Source organism: Moschus berezovskii, chromosome 21 (assembly GCF_049115385.1).
Source record: "Moschus berezovskii isolate FMDL1 chromosome 21, NW_MosBer_1.0, whole genome shotgun sequence".
NCBI lineage: Eukaryota > Metazoa > Chordata > Mammalia > Artiodactyla > Moschidae > Moschus > Moschus berezovskii.
Genome location: NC_142480.1, coordinates 38,227,314 through 38,245,166, shown reverse-complemented (window position 1 = coordinate 38,245,166; position 17,853 = coordinate 38,227,314). Strand labels below are relative to the sequence as shown.

General features: G+C 36.9%; 1 protein-coding gene across 4 annotated transcripts in view; it reads right to left on the bottom strand.

Moving 5' to 3' along the window:
• SCAPER (S-phase cyclin A associated protein in the ER) overlaps positions 1–17,853 on the bottom strand; it is a 420,138-nt gene that overhangs the window by 201,657 nt on the left and 200,628 nt on the right. For all 4 annotated transcript variants that reach the window (XM_055418057.2, XM_055418061.2, XM_055418059.2 and 1 more), the window contains exons 22-23: positions 16,962–17,027; positions 8,569–8,695 (exon numbers count right to left, since the gene is read on the bottom strand). In XM_055418057.2, the coding sequence (XP_055274032.1) occupies positions 8,569–8,695; positions 16,962–17,027 (193 nt within the window). The remainder of the gene's footprint in view (positions 1–8,568; positions 8,696–16,961; positions 17,028–17,853) is intronic.

Here is a 17,853-nt window from a genome sequence, read left to right as displayed (position 1 = left end):
TAACCACACCTAAAACAAAATATATAAACACTTCTTCCCTTTCCTTCACTGTTTCTTTTTAAAAAAATACAAACCATGTACACAATTCCATTTAGTTGACTAAAACAAGCTAGTTGAAGAAGGTATGACAAACATTTTCATTTTACTTTGGGCCATATGGTATACTTGACACCTTCTGACAAAATATGGGTGTCATACAAGCTACATACAGTTATTAGGCAGCTGCTATGAGGAAACAACTCCATAAATTGAGAACACTGTAAGTGAGGGGATCAAAATAAGAGGATCCCACAATTGAATGTTTTCCAGTTTCTCACAACTGAAGAGTTCCAGCTGAAAATAAGAGAAGTAAAACCTAACGCAACCATGAGATTTGGACAAGAGGCAGTGTCCAGCAGGACCTGAACACAATTTCTGAACACAATTAGGTTGAAAAAGCTCCTAGGGATTAGTGGTTTATCTTCTCTGAGTCTAGGCATGTGTGAAATAGCCACAAACCTCAGTTGGCAAAAAGCAGGAAAGAAGAGGATGGGGTGAGGCAGAGTTTCTACCTTTCTATCTTCTACAGTTTTTTGTTGGTGGAATTTTGCAGGATAAACTTCAAAAGCACCAAAGCATGGCAGGGTGTTCTATAGGTATCACAAAGTCAATTGTGACTTGACATCTCTCGGTTCAGTTAAATTATGAATGCTGTCAGCTATGTGGTTTACTTCTTGAGGTTGAAGAGACTCACAGCTGAATCCCTATTTAAATTTGGCAGGATTCTGAAAAAGTCAGGAAAGGCAACTGGACAAAATCCATGTCCAATCCATCTGCTTAAACTGTTTACTTATAGTAACAGCATACAAATGTCTCATGTTACTGATAAACCACAGAAAGCTTGTGGGATGCTGTTACTATCCAAACTTAAATGTAATGTTCAGTGTGGCACAGTACTGAGAAAGTCAATGCAAATACAAATCACATTTACTTAGAACAAATTTAATACAATGGCAAGAATGAGGAGAGTGTCTTTGCATGTTTTAAAAACTCTTATTTGAAATAATTAAACATTTGTGCAACAAGTGTCTTTGAAGCAATTTAACTTGAACTTTTAGTGTAATTTTTATTGTGAAACATAACAAACATATAGAAAGCCAGAAAAAAAAATAGAAAACACATAACACAATTTAAAGAGTAATTTGAGTATAACATCACCATCTGGTCAAGAAAAAAGAAGACTAGAAGCACTCTGGAAACTTCTTCGGTAAATCTCCCTGATCATACCAGGCACTCTCCTCTCTGGATAATCATTATCCTGATTTTTATGAGAACTACTTCCCATATCTTCTTTATAGTTTTACCACCTAGGTATACATTCCCAAACAGTAAGGTTAGCCTTGTCTGTCCTTGAAGTTCATATAACTGTAACAGAAATAGCATGTAAATATATTTTGGTGAATTGTTTCACTCACTGCACATGGTGAGACATATCCATGTTGCTACCATAATTTATATATTCAGCTCTTGAAGGATACTTGGGTTATCTTCCATGTTTGGTAATTATAAACGATGCCAGCTTTGAATTTTTGTGCACATGTCTCCTTGTGCATATATGCATTAGTTTCTCTCGGATATAGACCTGGAAGTAAAATATGATATGCATGCCTTCAACTTTAGTTGATCCTGGGCATTTATCTGGAGAAAACCATGATTTGAAAAGATACACACACCCCATCAAGGCTCACTGCAGCACTATTTACAGTAGCCAGGACATGGAAGCAACCTAAATATCCATTGAAGGATGAATGGATAATGATATGGTATATATATATATATATATATATACAACAGAATATTATGCAGTCATGAATAAGAACAAAATAATGCCATTTGCAACAACATGGATGGATCTAGTGATTGTTGTATGGAATGGAATAAGTCAGACAGAGGACAAATATCATAAGACATCACTTATGTGGAATTAGAAAAAAATGGTACAAATGAACTTATTTACAAAACAGAAATAGAGTTACAGATGTAGAAAACAGACCTAAGGTAACCAAGTGGGAAAAGAGGAGGAGGGATAAATTGGGAGATTGGGATTGACATATACACACTGCTATGCATAAAATAGGTAACTAATATGAACCTATTGTATTGCACAGGGAACTCTATTCAATACTATGTAATGACCTACATAGGAAAAGAGTGGATATATGTATACATATAACCAATTTACTTTGCTGTATGCCTGAAACTAATACAACGTTGTATATGAACCACACTTCAATAAAAATTTAAAAAATTAAGTGGTAGCACCCACTCCAGTGTTCTTGCCTGGAGAATCCCAGGGACGGGGAGCCTGGTGGGCTGCTGTCTATGGGGTCACACAGAGTCAGACACGACTGAAGTGACTTAGCAGCAGCAACAGCACTAATTTATCACAAACAGCGTATAAGCATTCCCATTGCTCTAGATCTTTGCTGATATCTGGTATTTTCCGTGTTTAACTTTTTGCCATTCTGATAGGTGACTCACAGTATAACACCAAATATTTAATTTAGATTTTCATGGTTATTAAGGAGATTGACTATCTTTGCATTTATTTATTGGCTATTGCAGAGCCTGGTTGGCTGCAGTCCATGGGGTCGCTAAGAGTCGGACACGAGTGAGCGACTTCACTTTCACTTTTCCCTTTCATGCATTGGAGAAGGAAATGGCAACCCACTCCAGTGTTCCTGCCTGGAGAATCCCAGGGACGGGGGAGCCTGGTAGGAGGCCGTCTATGGGGTCACACAGAGTCGGACACGACTGAAGTGACTTAGCAGCAGCAGCAGCGTTGGCTATTTAAATTTCTCCTTTTGGAATGCCATTCTCTTGACCATTTTCCTATTGTGCTGTTGCTGGGGTTTTTCTTTCCTCATTAATCTGTAGGAATTCCTTATATGCCCTGGATACCCTTCTTTGTGAGTTGTACATATCCATGTCTTCTCCCATTCTGTTTCTTTTTATTCTTTTCTTTCCCGGGAGTCTCTTGATGAATAAAAGTTCCTATTTTAATGCAAATTTATCAACACCTTCCTTTATGCTTAATGTCTTTTTTGTATTTTTCTTATCTAGGCAAAACCCCAAAGTCAAAAAGACATTCTTCTGTTATTTCCTAATTTTATTTTTTCGTTTACATTCAGGTGGATCTAGAATTTTTTATGATGTGAGTTAAGGTCAAGTTTCAGCTTTTAAAATAAGGATATTTAATCACCATAGCATCATTCACAAAATAGACCATACTTTCTCCTAATGCTTCACCCCACCTCCTGTGTCCATATACGCATAAACAAGTCCATCACATGCCATGCAGCAAGCATATACATTAGAACAGGACTGTTTATATTCCTCTTTTTCTCCATCTTTGCTCCAATAGCACACCATCTTAATTTCTGCAGCTGTAAATAAGAGATACGAAAAAATCTAATCTATGAACATGATAGATTTACATACTTCATTCTTTTGATGACATCATAATACAATTTTATATACACTCTTTGTATCTATTGGCTTTGTTAAACTTGCTCAATAGTTTATGATATGAACTATGCTTTTTCTTGGGCAGACATTCTAAAGGAGATCAGTCCTGGGTGTTCATTGGAAGGACTGATGCTAAAGCTGAAACTCCAATACTTAGGCCACCTCATGCGAAGAGTGGACTCACTGGAAAAGACTCTGATGCTGGGAGGGATTGGGAGCAGGAGGAGAAAGGGACGACAGAGAATGAGATGGCTGGATGGCATCACCGACTCGATGGACATGAGTTTGAGTGAACTCCGGGAGTTGGTGATGGACAGGGAGGCCTGGTGTGCTGTGATTCATGGGGTCGCAAAGAGTTGGACATGACTGAGCGACTGAACTGAACTGAACAATTTGTTAGATTAGGAAACTCCATTCTGTTCCTGGTTTACCATCATGAATCGCTTTGGTGATGACTTTATCAAATGCTTTTTAACTGCATCTTTTGAGATGATCTTTTTCTTCCATTAATATAAGCTATGACTGATTTTCCAACAATAGTCTAAACTTACATGTCTTGAATAAATCTAACTTTGTTGTTACATATTATTTGTTTAAGACATTGCATGACTTGGTTTGGGAAAATTTGCTTAGGAAATTTGAATCCAAGTTCATGAAGGAGATTGGCTTGCACTATGATTTTCTTCAATTTTACTATGATGTCTGTGGATTTCTTTTTAACTTACCCTGCTTGAATTTTATTTGGTTTCATGAATCTGTGGATTGATCTATAAGTTTTAGAAAGTTCTAAATGACAATGACTTCAAATAATGTTTCTACTCCTCTCTTTCTGAATAACTATACATATATTAGGTATTTTCACTGTATATTATATGCCTTTATACTCTTCTCTGTATTTTCCATATCTCCTCTTTGTGCTTCAGTCAGGATTCTTTCCTATGACCTATCTTACAGGACACAAATTCTCTCTCCAGTTGGTTTATTCTGTTATTTCATCTACAGCTTTTGTAATTTTAATTACAAAAACATTCAGTTCTCAAATTTCTACTTTCTTTCATATGCGCTATACTTTTTTAAAAAAATGAATACTTATATCCTTGAACACAGTAAGCATAGTTCTAGAGTCCCTATGTGTTTCCTTCTATTGGTTTTTATCCATGTTGTCTTGCCTTTTATATGCTTAACTATCTTTCTCTGCCAGAAAATATATTGTAAAATCACTTTATTGAAATAATTTGAGGCTTAGATTGATTATTATAATATCTTCCTTCAGAGCAGATTTTCTATTTGCTTTGGTTAGGTCCCTGCAGGTATTAGCAATTCCAGATCACTTTCCTGGTTTTGTTTTTCAACGATCAGGATTTTCCCAGCCACCCAGATGGTTTGACCTTTAGCTGCAGTCTGTGCAGTGACTGGCACACTTTCTGCTTACCCTCTCTCTTAGTTCAGTCCTTTAAAGTCTCAACCCAAAACATGGACTTTTTGCCACTGTATTAGCACTGACAGTCCTCGACGCTAATGTTTCTCCTCTACCAGTTCTGCAATATTATTAAAAGTACTACTCAAGCTTCTCATCCACCTTTTTTGGATCACCAACTATACCCAGCCCCAAAATGCCATGTTCTTAGATCTTGGACCAGTAATTCTTTACTACTCTGTTAGCAGTTCAGAACCAGCTTATAGTTTGTTTAGCTTTATTAACTATCATCAGTGACAGGACTATTCTGAATTACCTCCTGTGTCACTATTGTTAGGTCCATAACTGTAGATATTTTCAATCCCGTCTTTTATTTCCTAACACATAAAACACACAGTTTTATGATCTATGACTGGTATTTACAAAGTCTTGCAGTTCTGCTCTCTGCTTGAGCTTACTCTTAATGACTTATCTACTTTTGTGGTTGTGTTTTTACTGTGACCAGTTGTTCTTATAAAATTACTTCACAGAAATTGAGGCCTAGGATAAAGGTGTCTTCTTCCAATTAGGATTTGCATTTCTTTCTGCCAGGTTCCTAAGGGATGCTACTAATCAATCTGGGACTACTTTAAACTCAATTCAACATAAAATAGTATGGGTGATGTGAATTTGGACTACAAATCTATTTCAGGGGTGGATTATGGTTATACCTTCTGTACTATGCTGAGGCACTTTGTTTGCAATCTCTGAGGGCAGGTGAGACAGTTCATGATTATGTCAGGGTGTAGGCTTTGGTGGCTTTAATCCTTGTGAAGAGAAAATCTATTAGATTTCATACTTTAAGCAGCAGTTTGTGGAGCAGTTTGTTAAAAAGCATAAAGCACACAACAAAGCTTACAAATGTTTTATTTCTGAATGGAATCAGAGAATCTAAGAAGCCAGAAGGAACATGATCACACAAGTAAGTATTAGAATACCCAGATCTCCTTAGTCTCCAAATCTCTTTTGTGACAGGAGCACTTTTGTGCTTCACACTTGTAACTTGTTAGCCCTAAAACAGTTCTGAGAACTTCAGAAAAATTATCTAAGGGAAACTGTGCCGAAGCAGCAACAGAAAGCACCAGTGGGTTGAGGTCTAAACCAAGAGGGCAAAGACCTCAAGATTAATCTCTCACCATTCCTCAGTGAGTGCTTGCCCAAGCTCCACCAGTCCCACCCCTGTCACTTCTAGGCTGTCTTCAAATTCTTCACTGGGTACTTGGCTTTGACGCTAATGATTTTGTTACTCCAGGCAGTTTTCCAAACAAAAAAGAATGGTTATTTATAATTCCTAGACTGAAATCATAAATACTATCAGCTGAATTACACTGAAATGTCAGTATAACTCTATGAACAGGATTTCACATAAAGTGTGTCTGTCTTGGCAAAGTAAAAAGGATTTTAGTTCTAAAAGTTGCAAAAGGATCTTATTGTAGGTAAGTTTAGACTCTTAGGTGGTCCTGCACTGTATACTCTGAGGACAGTTTTACAGCAAGGTTCCTGACACAGACCATTTAGACTGGGAGCCAGACAACATTTTTCTCCCTCAAATTATAAGGAATCAGTGGTATTCCGGTAAATTGCCCCTTTGTGAATGAAATAACTTTACTTAGATTTTCATACTGAATACCTTTCTTACACAGATCATTTTACTTTTTACTCAAAAATTCTGTGACTATTTCAATCTAAAACAATATTCGTAAGATAAAGTTTGCATGGTAGTATCTTCAAGCAATGCCTCTTATTTCAAAGTATAAGTACCCTTTATTTAAAAAAAAAAAAGGAAAATAATCAGTATCTGCTAATTTTAAAATAATTAGCAATTTCCCCAAGGCATGTAAAACCTCTAAACATGCCATCCAGCACATGCTCCTGAACTCGCTCATACTGTGAACAGGGCACATTATACAGAAGAGCCGACTCCGTGTGGCTCTGCAGTCATGTCACTGTGCGTGTGCTGCTTTCAGTTCCTAAGGAGGATTGCTGTTTGATGCCGAAATGCAGCTGAGCACTGTCTCGTGAAGTTGGTTATTCATAGGACTGAAAACCTAGTAATTCTGCCCCTGGGGCATATTGCCTAGAATAGAGCAAGCTCTCAAAGTATAGTCCTTGGACCAGCGGCATCAGTGTCACTTGGGAACTTACTGGAAATACAAATTCTTGGGACCGACTCCAGATCTACTGAGTCAGAAATCCAAGGTGTTTTAACAAGTCCTCTAGGTGATTCTGATGCAGACTAAAGTCTGAGGCTCCTTCCCTGCTTTAGAGAAATTCTTGAATTGTTCTAATACAGAAATTGTTTGAGCAGCACTGACCCTTACTTCTCTCCCTCTCTCCAATCACCCCCGTCTACACACACACACACATATCAAATCCTGAAAATGAACATCTATTGTCAGGAGAATGATATAAAAAATTGTAGTACTAACACAATGTAGTACTCACTGTACGATAGAGAAAATAAATGAAAAATAGCTACATTTATCAGCCTGAATAAAACTTAGAGCCATAATTTTGATTGAAAAAAATCAAGAAGTCTGCAGTGTAATATTTTATAAAGTCCAAATACAAGCAAAACAAAATAATATATTAATTATACATTTATGTGATAAATCAATAACACTATTTTTATAAAATAAAGAAAGGATACCCCTTTCACTCTATACAGTATTTCCTGAAAGGGAGCAGAGGCAGGGGGATAGGATGAGGAAGGAATCCAGTGGCAACTATAAATAGTAAATATACTGGGATTAACTTAGTTCTTGGGTTGGTCATGAGATCATAACCCATTGCATTTATGTAATTTTTATTACTATAGTCTTTCATATATATAACACAATACAGTTTAAACCTAGAAAACAAAAATTGCAGCTAATAAAGATGAACATTACCTTAAACAAAAAAATTAGAAACCACCTAAGTGATATAAATTGTATAAATTGTGAAATGTTCATTCAGTTAAAAAGAATTTACAAGACACGATAAAATATTTATGATAAAATTAGCAAGACAAAATACTGTAAAAGTGCACAGTAGAATATTAGAAAAAACACGATAAAATGTCAATATTGGATATTACAGGGAATTTTATTTCTTCTTTGTTCCTTTAAAATTTTCTGTAGTGAATAATAAATACTTTTAAAACCATTAAGGATTTTTTAAACTGTCACTGAAACATTTAATGACTCTAAGTCATTAAAGAAAACTATAATCTTCTATTGGAAACATGAAGGAAACTGGTGTTTTGTGAAAATCTGTGATTTATGAGCTTTATAATTCAAAGTCTTATATTTTCTGCCATAAAACTGTATATTTTTATTACTCTGATTCTATTTTAAAATAGAATGCCATGTTAGGAAAAATATGACTGAGAAAACCACAACGTAAAGAATGTATTTTTGCCATAGAGGACTTCAGTTAACACAACTAAAAACAATTTCAATATCATTAAGAACAAAAAGAAAAAATATCCACCAGTGGTTGTCCGGCTTTTGGAAACATCAAAGAAACACGTATACTCAGAGTTTGCCGTGTAGTCCCATGGCCCATCATAGTAAGAAAGAAACATAAAGATTATGGCCAGAGGCCAGTGATGAGTTACATACCTCTTTTTCCAATATTCTAGCGACCTCACCAAGGGTCCGATCTAAAGCAGAAACCTTATTGTTTGCCCATGAGCCACTGTCTTGTACTTGTAGTTGTTTTAGAAGATCTTTGGCTAACCGCTGAAGCCTTGGATACAAAATAAAAGAGAATGACATGAATGAATTAGACTACAATATTTCATTTTCCAGAACACTTTTAAACAAAAGTTACTTTCATTATTATATTAGGAACTGCTTCCTACGTAGAGTACCTAAGGAAAAGAAAAACAAACTGAACTGAACTGAAGGCCGGTATTACTCTATATTCACAAACACCAATCTAGTCTTTGTGACACAAAACAGACCTAGAGGACAGTACTGTCCATCCACGGGATCAGCTGGAGCAGTTGCTGCCATCAGTTTCTGCCTTACTCTTACACTAGAACAGACTTGATGATGGGGAAAGGTCAGAGTATGATGGCAGAGAAAATGAGGAGAGGAGCCTGGCGGGTTTTCATATCTTGATGTAAATCTTTAAGGTAATTATAAGCATGTAAATTCTCAGAATGTCAAATCCCCATGTTCCAGTTTATAAGCAATTTGGGGATTTTCTGTCACTCTGATGTCACTTAGACAACAGAGCATTTGCTTTTATTTGCTTTTCACCAAGAATAACACAACACACCTGGGGCCTCCCTGGTGGCTCTAGTGGTAAAGACCCCACCTGCCAATGCAGGAGACATAAGAGATGTGAATTCGATACTGGGTTGGGAAGATCCCCTGGAGGACGGCATGGCAATCCATTCCAGTATTTTTGCCTGGAAAATCCCATGAACAGAGGAGCCTGGCGGGCTACAGTCCATGGGGTCGCAAAGAGTTAGACACGACTGAAGTGACTTAGTATGCACAAAAAGAACACATATTTCATAGGATTCTTTAATAAAGGGACTGCATTAATATTTCTTAAAAGCCCTTACTTCTTCTGTTTCACAGACCTCATTCTTTGAGCAATCTTCTTCTCCTATCCTGTTATTCGCCTGAGCATCCTACCAACACTCAGCAGACACCATCCTAGATCTCTCCACTTTCCCCATATGCCATTTCCCTGTTACCTTATTTCCATCTTTATCTGTGACTGATTCCATTGGTTTTCATTATAATCACTTCCTTGTAAACGTGTGGTACATTCCCTCTCTGTTGTTCTGTTACTCCTACAGCTAACCCCCAGTTATGGTAACAACTACCGTTTGTTTAGTGGGCCAGGCATCCCTCTCGGTGTCTTGCAAACATTAATTTAGCTGGATTAGTGAACATCTGCCAGCCGTTTCCATTTCTGATACTGAGAAAAACTCATACCATACAAAAGATTGGTATGACTATGGCTTCAGAATGTTACTAATACGTTTGTCCAAGTCTGCTCACTCTCGCATTCTTCCTCGAAGACTTCTTCATATATTGCTCCATCGCCTCATAATTCAACTCTTTCCCTTCTGCCCCTTGCTTTCATATAAGAAGACTTTATATTTCATAGAGAAAATGGAAACTACTGGAACAAGGAAATCCTCACTTTCTGCCAAAAATCTATAAGCATGTCAGCATTTCACCCATACTCTCCTTTATTTCTCTTGTCACAATCAAGGAAGACTGATTCTGCCCATGTAGGACTAATCTTACCACACTGGATCTATATGCATGAGGTCTTTCTGGATCTAAATCCTGCTTTCCCTGCTTCAGTGTCTTTGCAAATGCTCTTTTATTCATTCCTTCTAAAACACTTCCCCCACCTGCAGATTATCTAGAAAAATCCTACTCGTCCCTAAGTTTCTAGCACAAACACTGCTTTCTCTGATCTATTCCTTCAAGTCACTATCACAAGTCTCTCTCACGCAGAGATTGACAACAGGATTTTTGGTAATGATGGGAATGTTCCATACCTATTATGTACAATATGGTGACTGCTGGCCAAATGTACCTACTGTACACTTGAAAGACAGTTAGTATGACTGCAGGATTTAAAAAAAAAATTAACCATTTTATTTCATTTATTTTTGGCTGTACAGGGTCTTCGTTGCTGTGTGTAGGCTTCCTCTAGTGGCAGCAAGTGGGGGCTACTCTCTAGTTGCGGTGCCAACGCTTCTCCTTGTGGTGGCTTCTCTTGTTTCTAAGCAGGGTCTCTAGGTCTTCAAATAGATGCAGCACGCAGGCTCAGCAGCTGTGGCTCATGGGCCCGAGAGTGAAGGGGCTTCAGTATGAAGACCTAATTTAACTTAATTTTAATAATTTAAACAGCCATAGGTGGCTAGAAGCTGTCATACTGAACAGTGCAGAAGCACAATATTAATTTTATGAGAGACAGCTGTTGTCGAAACACTCACCATCTTATCCATACCACCATTACATAAGTACACTCTATAAGTACTAATGTATGGTCTAAGAAGAAACTTCTTCTTTATACTAATCTTAATAATATCCATAACCTCATATGTTACAAAATACGTTCATGTACATGATCTTATTTGTTCTCTGAAAAACATTATCCATCCCTGTTTGAATGCTAGGGCTTAGGAAGATGAGGTGACTCTCCCAAGGCTTCATGGCTAGTAAATGCACTATTGCAACTAGGAACCTATGCCTTTCATCTTCAGATTTCATGTTTTGTCTCCACACCATATAGTCAATTCAATAAGAAAATTTTATTCACAAATGAATAATATCCTAGAACACAATTTCATCTATTTATGTAAAAATCTTTAATTCCTCAAAGAATACAATAGCAACTGCAGTTCAAAAAGGCACTTGTGAACTCCAGCTTAAATCTTAGCTATCCATAAGGAGTTTACTTTGATAAGTCACAGAATGAATACAAACTCTAAAATCAGAAATACCTATGCTTAAATTCTGACTTTATGTAAACCATGAGGAAGTTATTTAAATACTCAACCTCAATTTCTTCAACTTAAAAGTGAAGATTATATATACATATATTTTTTTCTTTAGCGCTTCTGAAGATTAGAAATAATTAATGTAATGTATCTAACACCATTCACTAAAGTAGACATTGAACAAACAATCAATAAATAATCAACTATTATTACTACTTGCTGACAGAAAGTCTCAATCTAACATTTCGAGAATATAAAAAATTCAAAAATAGACTAAGAGCAACATAGTCCTTTTCCTCCTAATCGAATGTGGGCTAGAGTCCCATCCGATTAAAGTAACTGACCTTATCATGTGGATGAATATTGGCAGCAAACTCCATTGTGTGACAGATAAGTAGCCACTTCAGCTCTTGGCTGAATAAAGCCTGAACACTATGTAACTAAATATCCAACCATAGCAACAGATGCATATGAATCGAGTAGTACTCTTACCGAGAATGCTCACATTCCACTGAAAACCAGGGGTATTTAGGGAGGCACAAGGACCATTTTAATTCACAGAATACAAGAGGCTTATATTTCGCCCTGAGGTAAATCAAATCTGGGACTCATATTGCCAAATGAATATGAATGCCAAATGAAGGGGATGCTGTGGTAACATGAGCTAAACCTCTGCTTCATTCCTGGCTTCCACAGAAGTACCACAAATAACATAGCTCCTCTCAAGAAAAAAAAGCATTAGATTTTGATTCATACTATAAATAATGATTGAATGTCACAGGACTCAGTTCCTGAAAGTTCTTGCCCTATTCTTACAGGGCAAGAATAGGAGCTGTTTAGAGGGTGCAGTTTTTTAATACAGAAATTGCTATTTGTGTAAATTCTGGCAGATAATTTTTCTAGCATGAAAAGAAAAACTAAAGGCTTTGCAATTCCTAGCCCAGAACATGAGAACTATCTGACAGGTAAATGGCTTTGTGGAGAATTTTTTAAGGTCAGATACTTTCTTCTCAAAATTTGAACACATTTTAACAATTCTCAGTTCAAATCTGTTACTGGTAAATGTGAAATGTAAGGGCTCCTCTGTAAGGAGCCCTAACTTTTATCACAGTAAAGTTTTGGGAGGTTCATTAGGATCACTGGGAAGATTTATAAGTGTAAGAAGGGAAACTGGGTCCATGTTAGGAAATAACATTGTTCTTTAGTGTGATGGGCAGGAAGACATAAATATATTAACTTCCATTTTTTCTTTTAAACCTTCTCTATTTGAGAAGTACACAGTTTAAATTTAAGGCTACAGGTTCCCCTTCCATTTTAAAATTATATGCCTAAGCCTGTATTTCTAAATGTAAGTTTAAGAAATCCTCATATAAAATGAAAAAAGCCAGTGTGTATATATTGCCTCCCATATGGAACATCTTTCATTGTTGCCTCCAGCATCCTTTCTTGTGAATAAAGAACCCATCTACCCTTTCAGGGAACTATGTCATCCTCATACTTAAGACTAGACATGCTCAATGCTATCAAGGTGTTGCTGTTCCCAGGCCCTCACCCTTAGTGGAAAGATCTAGAAAATGTGTGTACATTATTTTATATAAATAAATATAAAAATATATATAATTATATATACAAAAAGATGATGCTTGAGCAACAGGGCTTTGAACTGTACAGGTCCATTTATACAGATTTTATACACTATGCCTGTACCATAGGATTCATGGTTGGTTGAATTTGTGAATGTAAAACCTCGGAGGGGAAGGGTTGACTGTAAAAGTTATAGGCAGATTTTTGACTGCTCAGAGGGTCAGTACCTCTAAACCCCACTCCGCATTGTTCCAAGGCCATGTGTGTATATGTATCCCTATATTTTACATCTATACTTATTTCTGCATATATGTTGGAAAATACAATTTAAAACTGATAACTATAATTCCAATTCATCACTGCAGGATTTTCTATTCTCTTTGAGTATATTTTTTAACTCTCTTTTCTAACTGAGCAATAAGTCTTCCAACACCCTTAATATATTTACTTATGTGAACAACCCCCCTAACACATCACCCATCTTTTTTATGTACACTATTATCTACCTGCTTGGCTCTGACTCCCCACACCGGTCTCCTCTGCTCCTCTTACCCATGCGTGGGTTTCACAGCCTTTACAAGGCTCCCCTGACAGACTGGGCAAGGATGACATTCCATGGATATGCCCTCCTCACTTGGCTCTGATCCCCCACACCAGGCCGTGGTGTCCTACCACACACGGAAGCTCCCGTACTCTGCTCGGCTCTGAACCTTCGCACCTGGCCACCCTCCTCAGTCCACTCAGGCTCTGACAGCCGCCGCTCTGCCCCGCTGCATCCAGTCATCCAGCCAATGCAGATGGCGGCGTGGTGGTGCGCTCATCTAACAATAATAGGGCTGAAGTTTTCTGGAAGGGGGAGGGGAAACTGGAGAAAGTCGCTTTCATTTATTAAATAGAATAATTTTATAAGGAGACATGTCTTTTTATCTCCTTTTCGGTTACCTATATCAATCAGTTACAATAATTAAGCTTTTTGAGAAAAAAGATGACTCTAAAGTTTTAGATGACTTAATATAAGGATGGACCTGCCATTTGTTAAGATGAACAAAAATAGGAGGGGTAAGTTTTGGAAACAAATTTCAGGAGTTTACCTTGACACATGTTCACCTGAGGCATTCAAGTGAACAGGGAGACATCCAAGTGGAAATGCTAACATGAAAGCTGGATATTGTATTCTGGAGTTCTGGGGACAGGTCTGGATTGGAGACATGAATTTAAAGTCCATCCGGATACTAGTTGTTTAAAGTCATGAAAATAAATGAGATTACCAAGAGAGTAATTGTCTACCTGAACTCTCAGGACAAAGGCATGCTAATGTCAGAGCTCAAAGAGACAAGAAACAATGAGGCAACAGGTAATGAAGAAGGGCAGTTAGTCAAGTCAAAGCAAGCTGTAGAATAGACTATTACATTAAAGGTCCCCTCCTGAAGTATATTTTGCTAGCCATGACTTAATAGTCTCCTCATACAGTGACTAAGGACTTGACAAAATGACTTGCCTTGGCCAATGAGACATCAGCAAATGTGACATAAGCAGAGGCATGATTTGGCCTGATATCCCCTATCACTGATGAACACTATGCAAAAACACTGATGCAAAAACCCTCAACAGAACAAGCCGAACAAATTCAAAAGCATATTAAAAGGATTATTCACCATTGCCAAGTGATCTGTCTTCAAGGAGGCTGACCCAAGGTTTCTTACATGGCAGTCAGAGGGGAACAAGAAAGTAAAGTTGTGAGCAAAAGCTTCAAGACTTCTGAAGCTAAGGCTCAGAAGTCACATACTGCTTCTGCAGTAGACTGGGGATCAGAACAAGTCAAAAGGCCAAATTCAAGAGTAAGGTTAATAAGAGTCCACCCATTATTGGAGAGGTGGCAAAGCTATATTGTAAAGGGCCATGCCTTCAGGAATGGCTCAGCAACTTCTGGCCATCTCTCCCAACACTATACTGTGTCATGTATTAAATTTCCTCAAATTTTGGATCCACTTCTAGATTGTTTTTAAAAACTGAGTCCATTAATTTGTATTACTATTTATATGCCAATGCAAAACTATTTTAACCACCTGTTGGCTGAATCCTACTTCATTTCCCCTATTAAAAATTTTTTTGCTTGGAAATTTCATTTTTCTATATGTTCTTTAAAATGCTTCTATCTCTAGCTTTAAGAAGGTTGTTATTTTATTGAAATCACATATTTGCAGGAGAATTTAAAGAGAATTTACTATACTTTGTCTTCTATCCAAGAGTACAATTTGTCTTTTAACTTTTATGAGTCATTTTTTTATATCCCTTGTTAGCATTTTATACTTTTATTTTTGTAGTGCCTTCATATTTCTTGCTTATTCTTAAAAGTTTACTTTTCTATTGCTATTATAAATGATGTTTATATTTTCTGATTATCAAAAAGAAAAGCTACTACTTTTGTATCCTAGATATGCTGCTGCATAACCTTAGGCAAGTTACTCCCTCTATTTAGGCTTAGTTTCCTCATGAAATTCATTGTGTTGCTGTGAGTAATAAATGAGTCAGCACATGTAAAGAGCCTGGCATAAGGTAAAAGTTCAGTAAACATCACCTATTATGAACAGTGTCACATAAATTTGGAAATCAGCCATCTTACTGAATTCTCTTGTTTTGACTAGTTCTTCACTTGATTCTCTTGGGTTTTCCAGAGATACAGTATGATCATAATTTTGACAATTTCATTAACATCTTTAATATTTTATACTTCTGTTTTTCTTTTAAAATAACAATGGCTAATAGCTCTAAAACAGTAATAAAGTATTACCTGATGGGTGTCTTATTTCTGACAGGGAAGAATATTTCTATTACAAATGTAAATAACAGCTACATTAAAATGCTATTGCATAATCTATACCAACAACTGCTTATAGATATTCCTCCAGCTGTGGCATGTAAGTTGTCTCTTGAGTTTTTCACTATTGAAACTAACAAAAATAGTTATCTTTGTATATAAATATTTGCACACCTTTTTCATTATTTCACTGGGCAGTATGAAGTCTAAAGTGTCCAAAGTAGCAGGGGGATAAATTAGATGAGTTTTGGACCAGCAAACTATATAAAATAAATAACAATGTCCTACTGGGAACTACATTCAGTATCTTTTAATAAACTATAATGGAAAATAATCTGAAAACAATGCATGTATAACTGGATTACTTTTCTGTAATCAGAAACTAACATAATATTGTAAATCAACTATAATTAAAAAATAAAGTACTGGAACTTAATCATGTATATATAATGAATAAAAGATCTTAAAAGTAAAAGAAAACCAAAGTGGCCAACCTAAGCTCCAGATTCACATGGCCTTTCAGTAAGACTATACCAATCTGCACTCCCAACAGCAGTATTACATGAGTACCCTTCTCTCGCTGCACCGCTATTGGCAGTCTATCTGAGACAAACAAATGTTTCCTCAGCTAGTACACCTAGTAATTACACTTATACTTACACCCAATGGTGGAGTCTAAATCCTTATCTGTCAAGTGGCCCCTGCAACAATCCTGAACGAGATCTCCTCAGAGTAAGAATCAGTACACCCTTGGCAAAACTTGCTTTGTTCAAATAGCGTTTCTCTACCTCAGCACTGCTGATGTTTTGAATGAGATACTCCTTCGCTGCGGAGGACTATCTCACACACTCAAAAAAGTGTAATGGCATCCCTGGCCTCTACTCGCTTGATGGCAGCTGCACCCGTTTTTCCAATCTGTGATAACAAAAATATCATCACATATCCCAAGATGCAGACAAATGACCCCTGGCAAAATCGTCCCCAGTTGGATATATGGTGTTAGAAGAATAAAATCCTAGGCATCAGATACAAAAGTCTATGACCAGAAGTTAACGATAATGGTTCAGGTAAACTTGTTATAGGCAGAGACTAAAGAGACAAATAAATAAAATGTAGGCTAAAATACTCACTTTGCTTTATAGGGTGAGTCTGAACCAGAATTTTTTGCTTCCAATAAACTCTCATATTCCTTGGCCCTGGAGAGAAAAGAGTTTTATCACTGTTAGCTATTTTGTTGCTAATTTTTATACCAAAATAAAACTTTGGCTATGTTTTTCCCCTCCCAGTATTAAGAATATTACTATGCTGATTTTTAACAATTCCATTTCTGACACTGCTTCTTTACAATACTATAAATGTGATCCAAAAAGATTGAAAAATACGTATTTCCTCACAGGATAAAAATCATAAAAACATTTCTGAGTTAGGGACTTGGTACAGAATGGTGCTTATTTTTCAAAAATATCAAAATCATAATTAAATCTGAAACCATATTAACTTTCTACAAGGAGGTTGAGATGGCTGAATATCAATGTATCTTAAGAGGTATTCAATGCAAAATTACTGTTGTTGTTGTTCAGTTGCTAAGTCAGTCATGTCCAACTCTTTCTGACTCCATGGACTATAGCCCGCAAGACTTCCCTGTCCTTCACCATCTCCCAGAGTTTGCAAAAACACATGTCCATTGAGTTGGTGATGCCATCCAACCGTCACATCCTCTGATGCCCCCTTCTCCTTCTGCCCTCAATCTTTCCCAGCATGAAGGTCTTTTCCAAAAAGTTAGCTCTTTGCATCAAGTGGCCAAAGTATTGGAGCTTCAGCATCGGTCCTTCCAATGAATATTTAGGGTTGATTTCAAGACTGACTGATTTGATCTCCTTGAAGTCCAGGGGACTCTCAAGAGTCTTCTCTAACACCACAATTCAAAAGCATCAATTCTTCTATGTCCAGCCTTCTTTATGGTCCAACTTTCACATCTGTACATGACTCCCAGAAAAACCATAGCTTTGACTATATGGACCC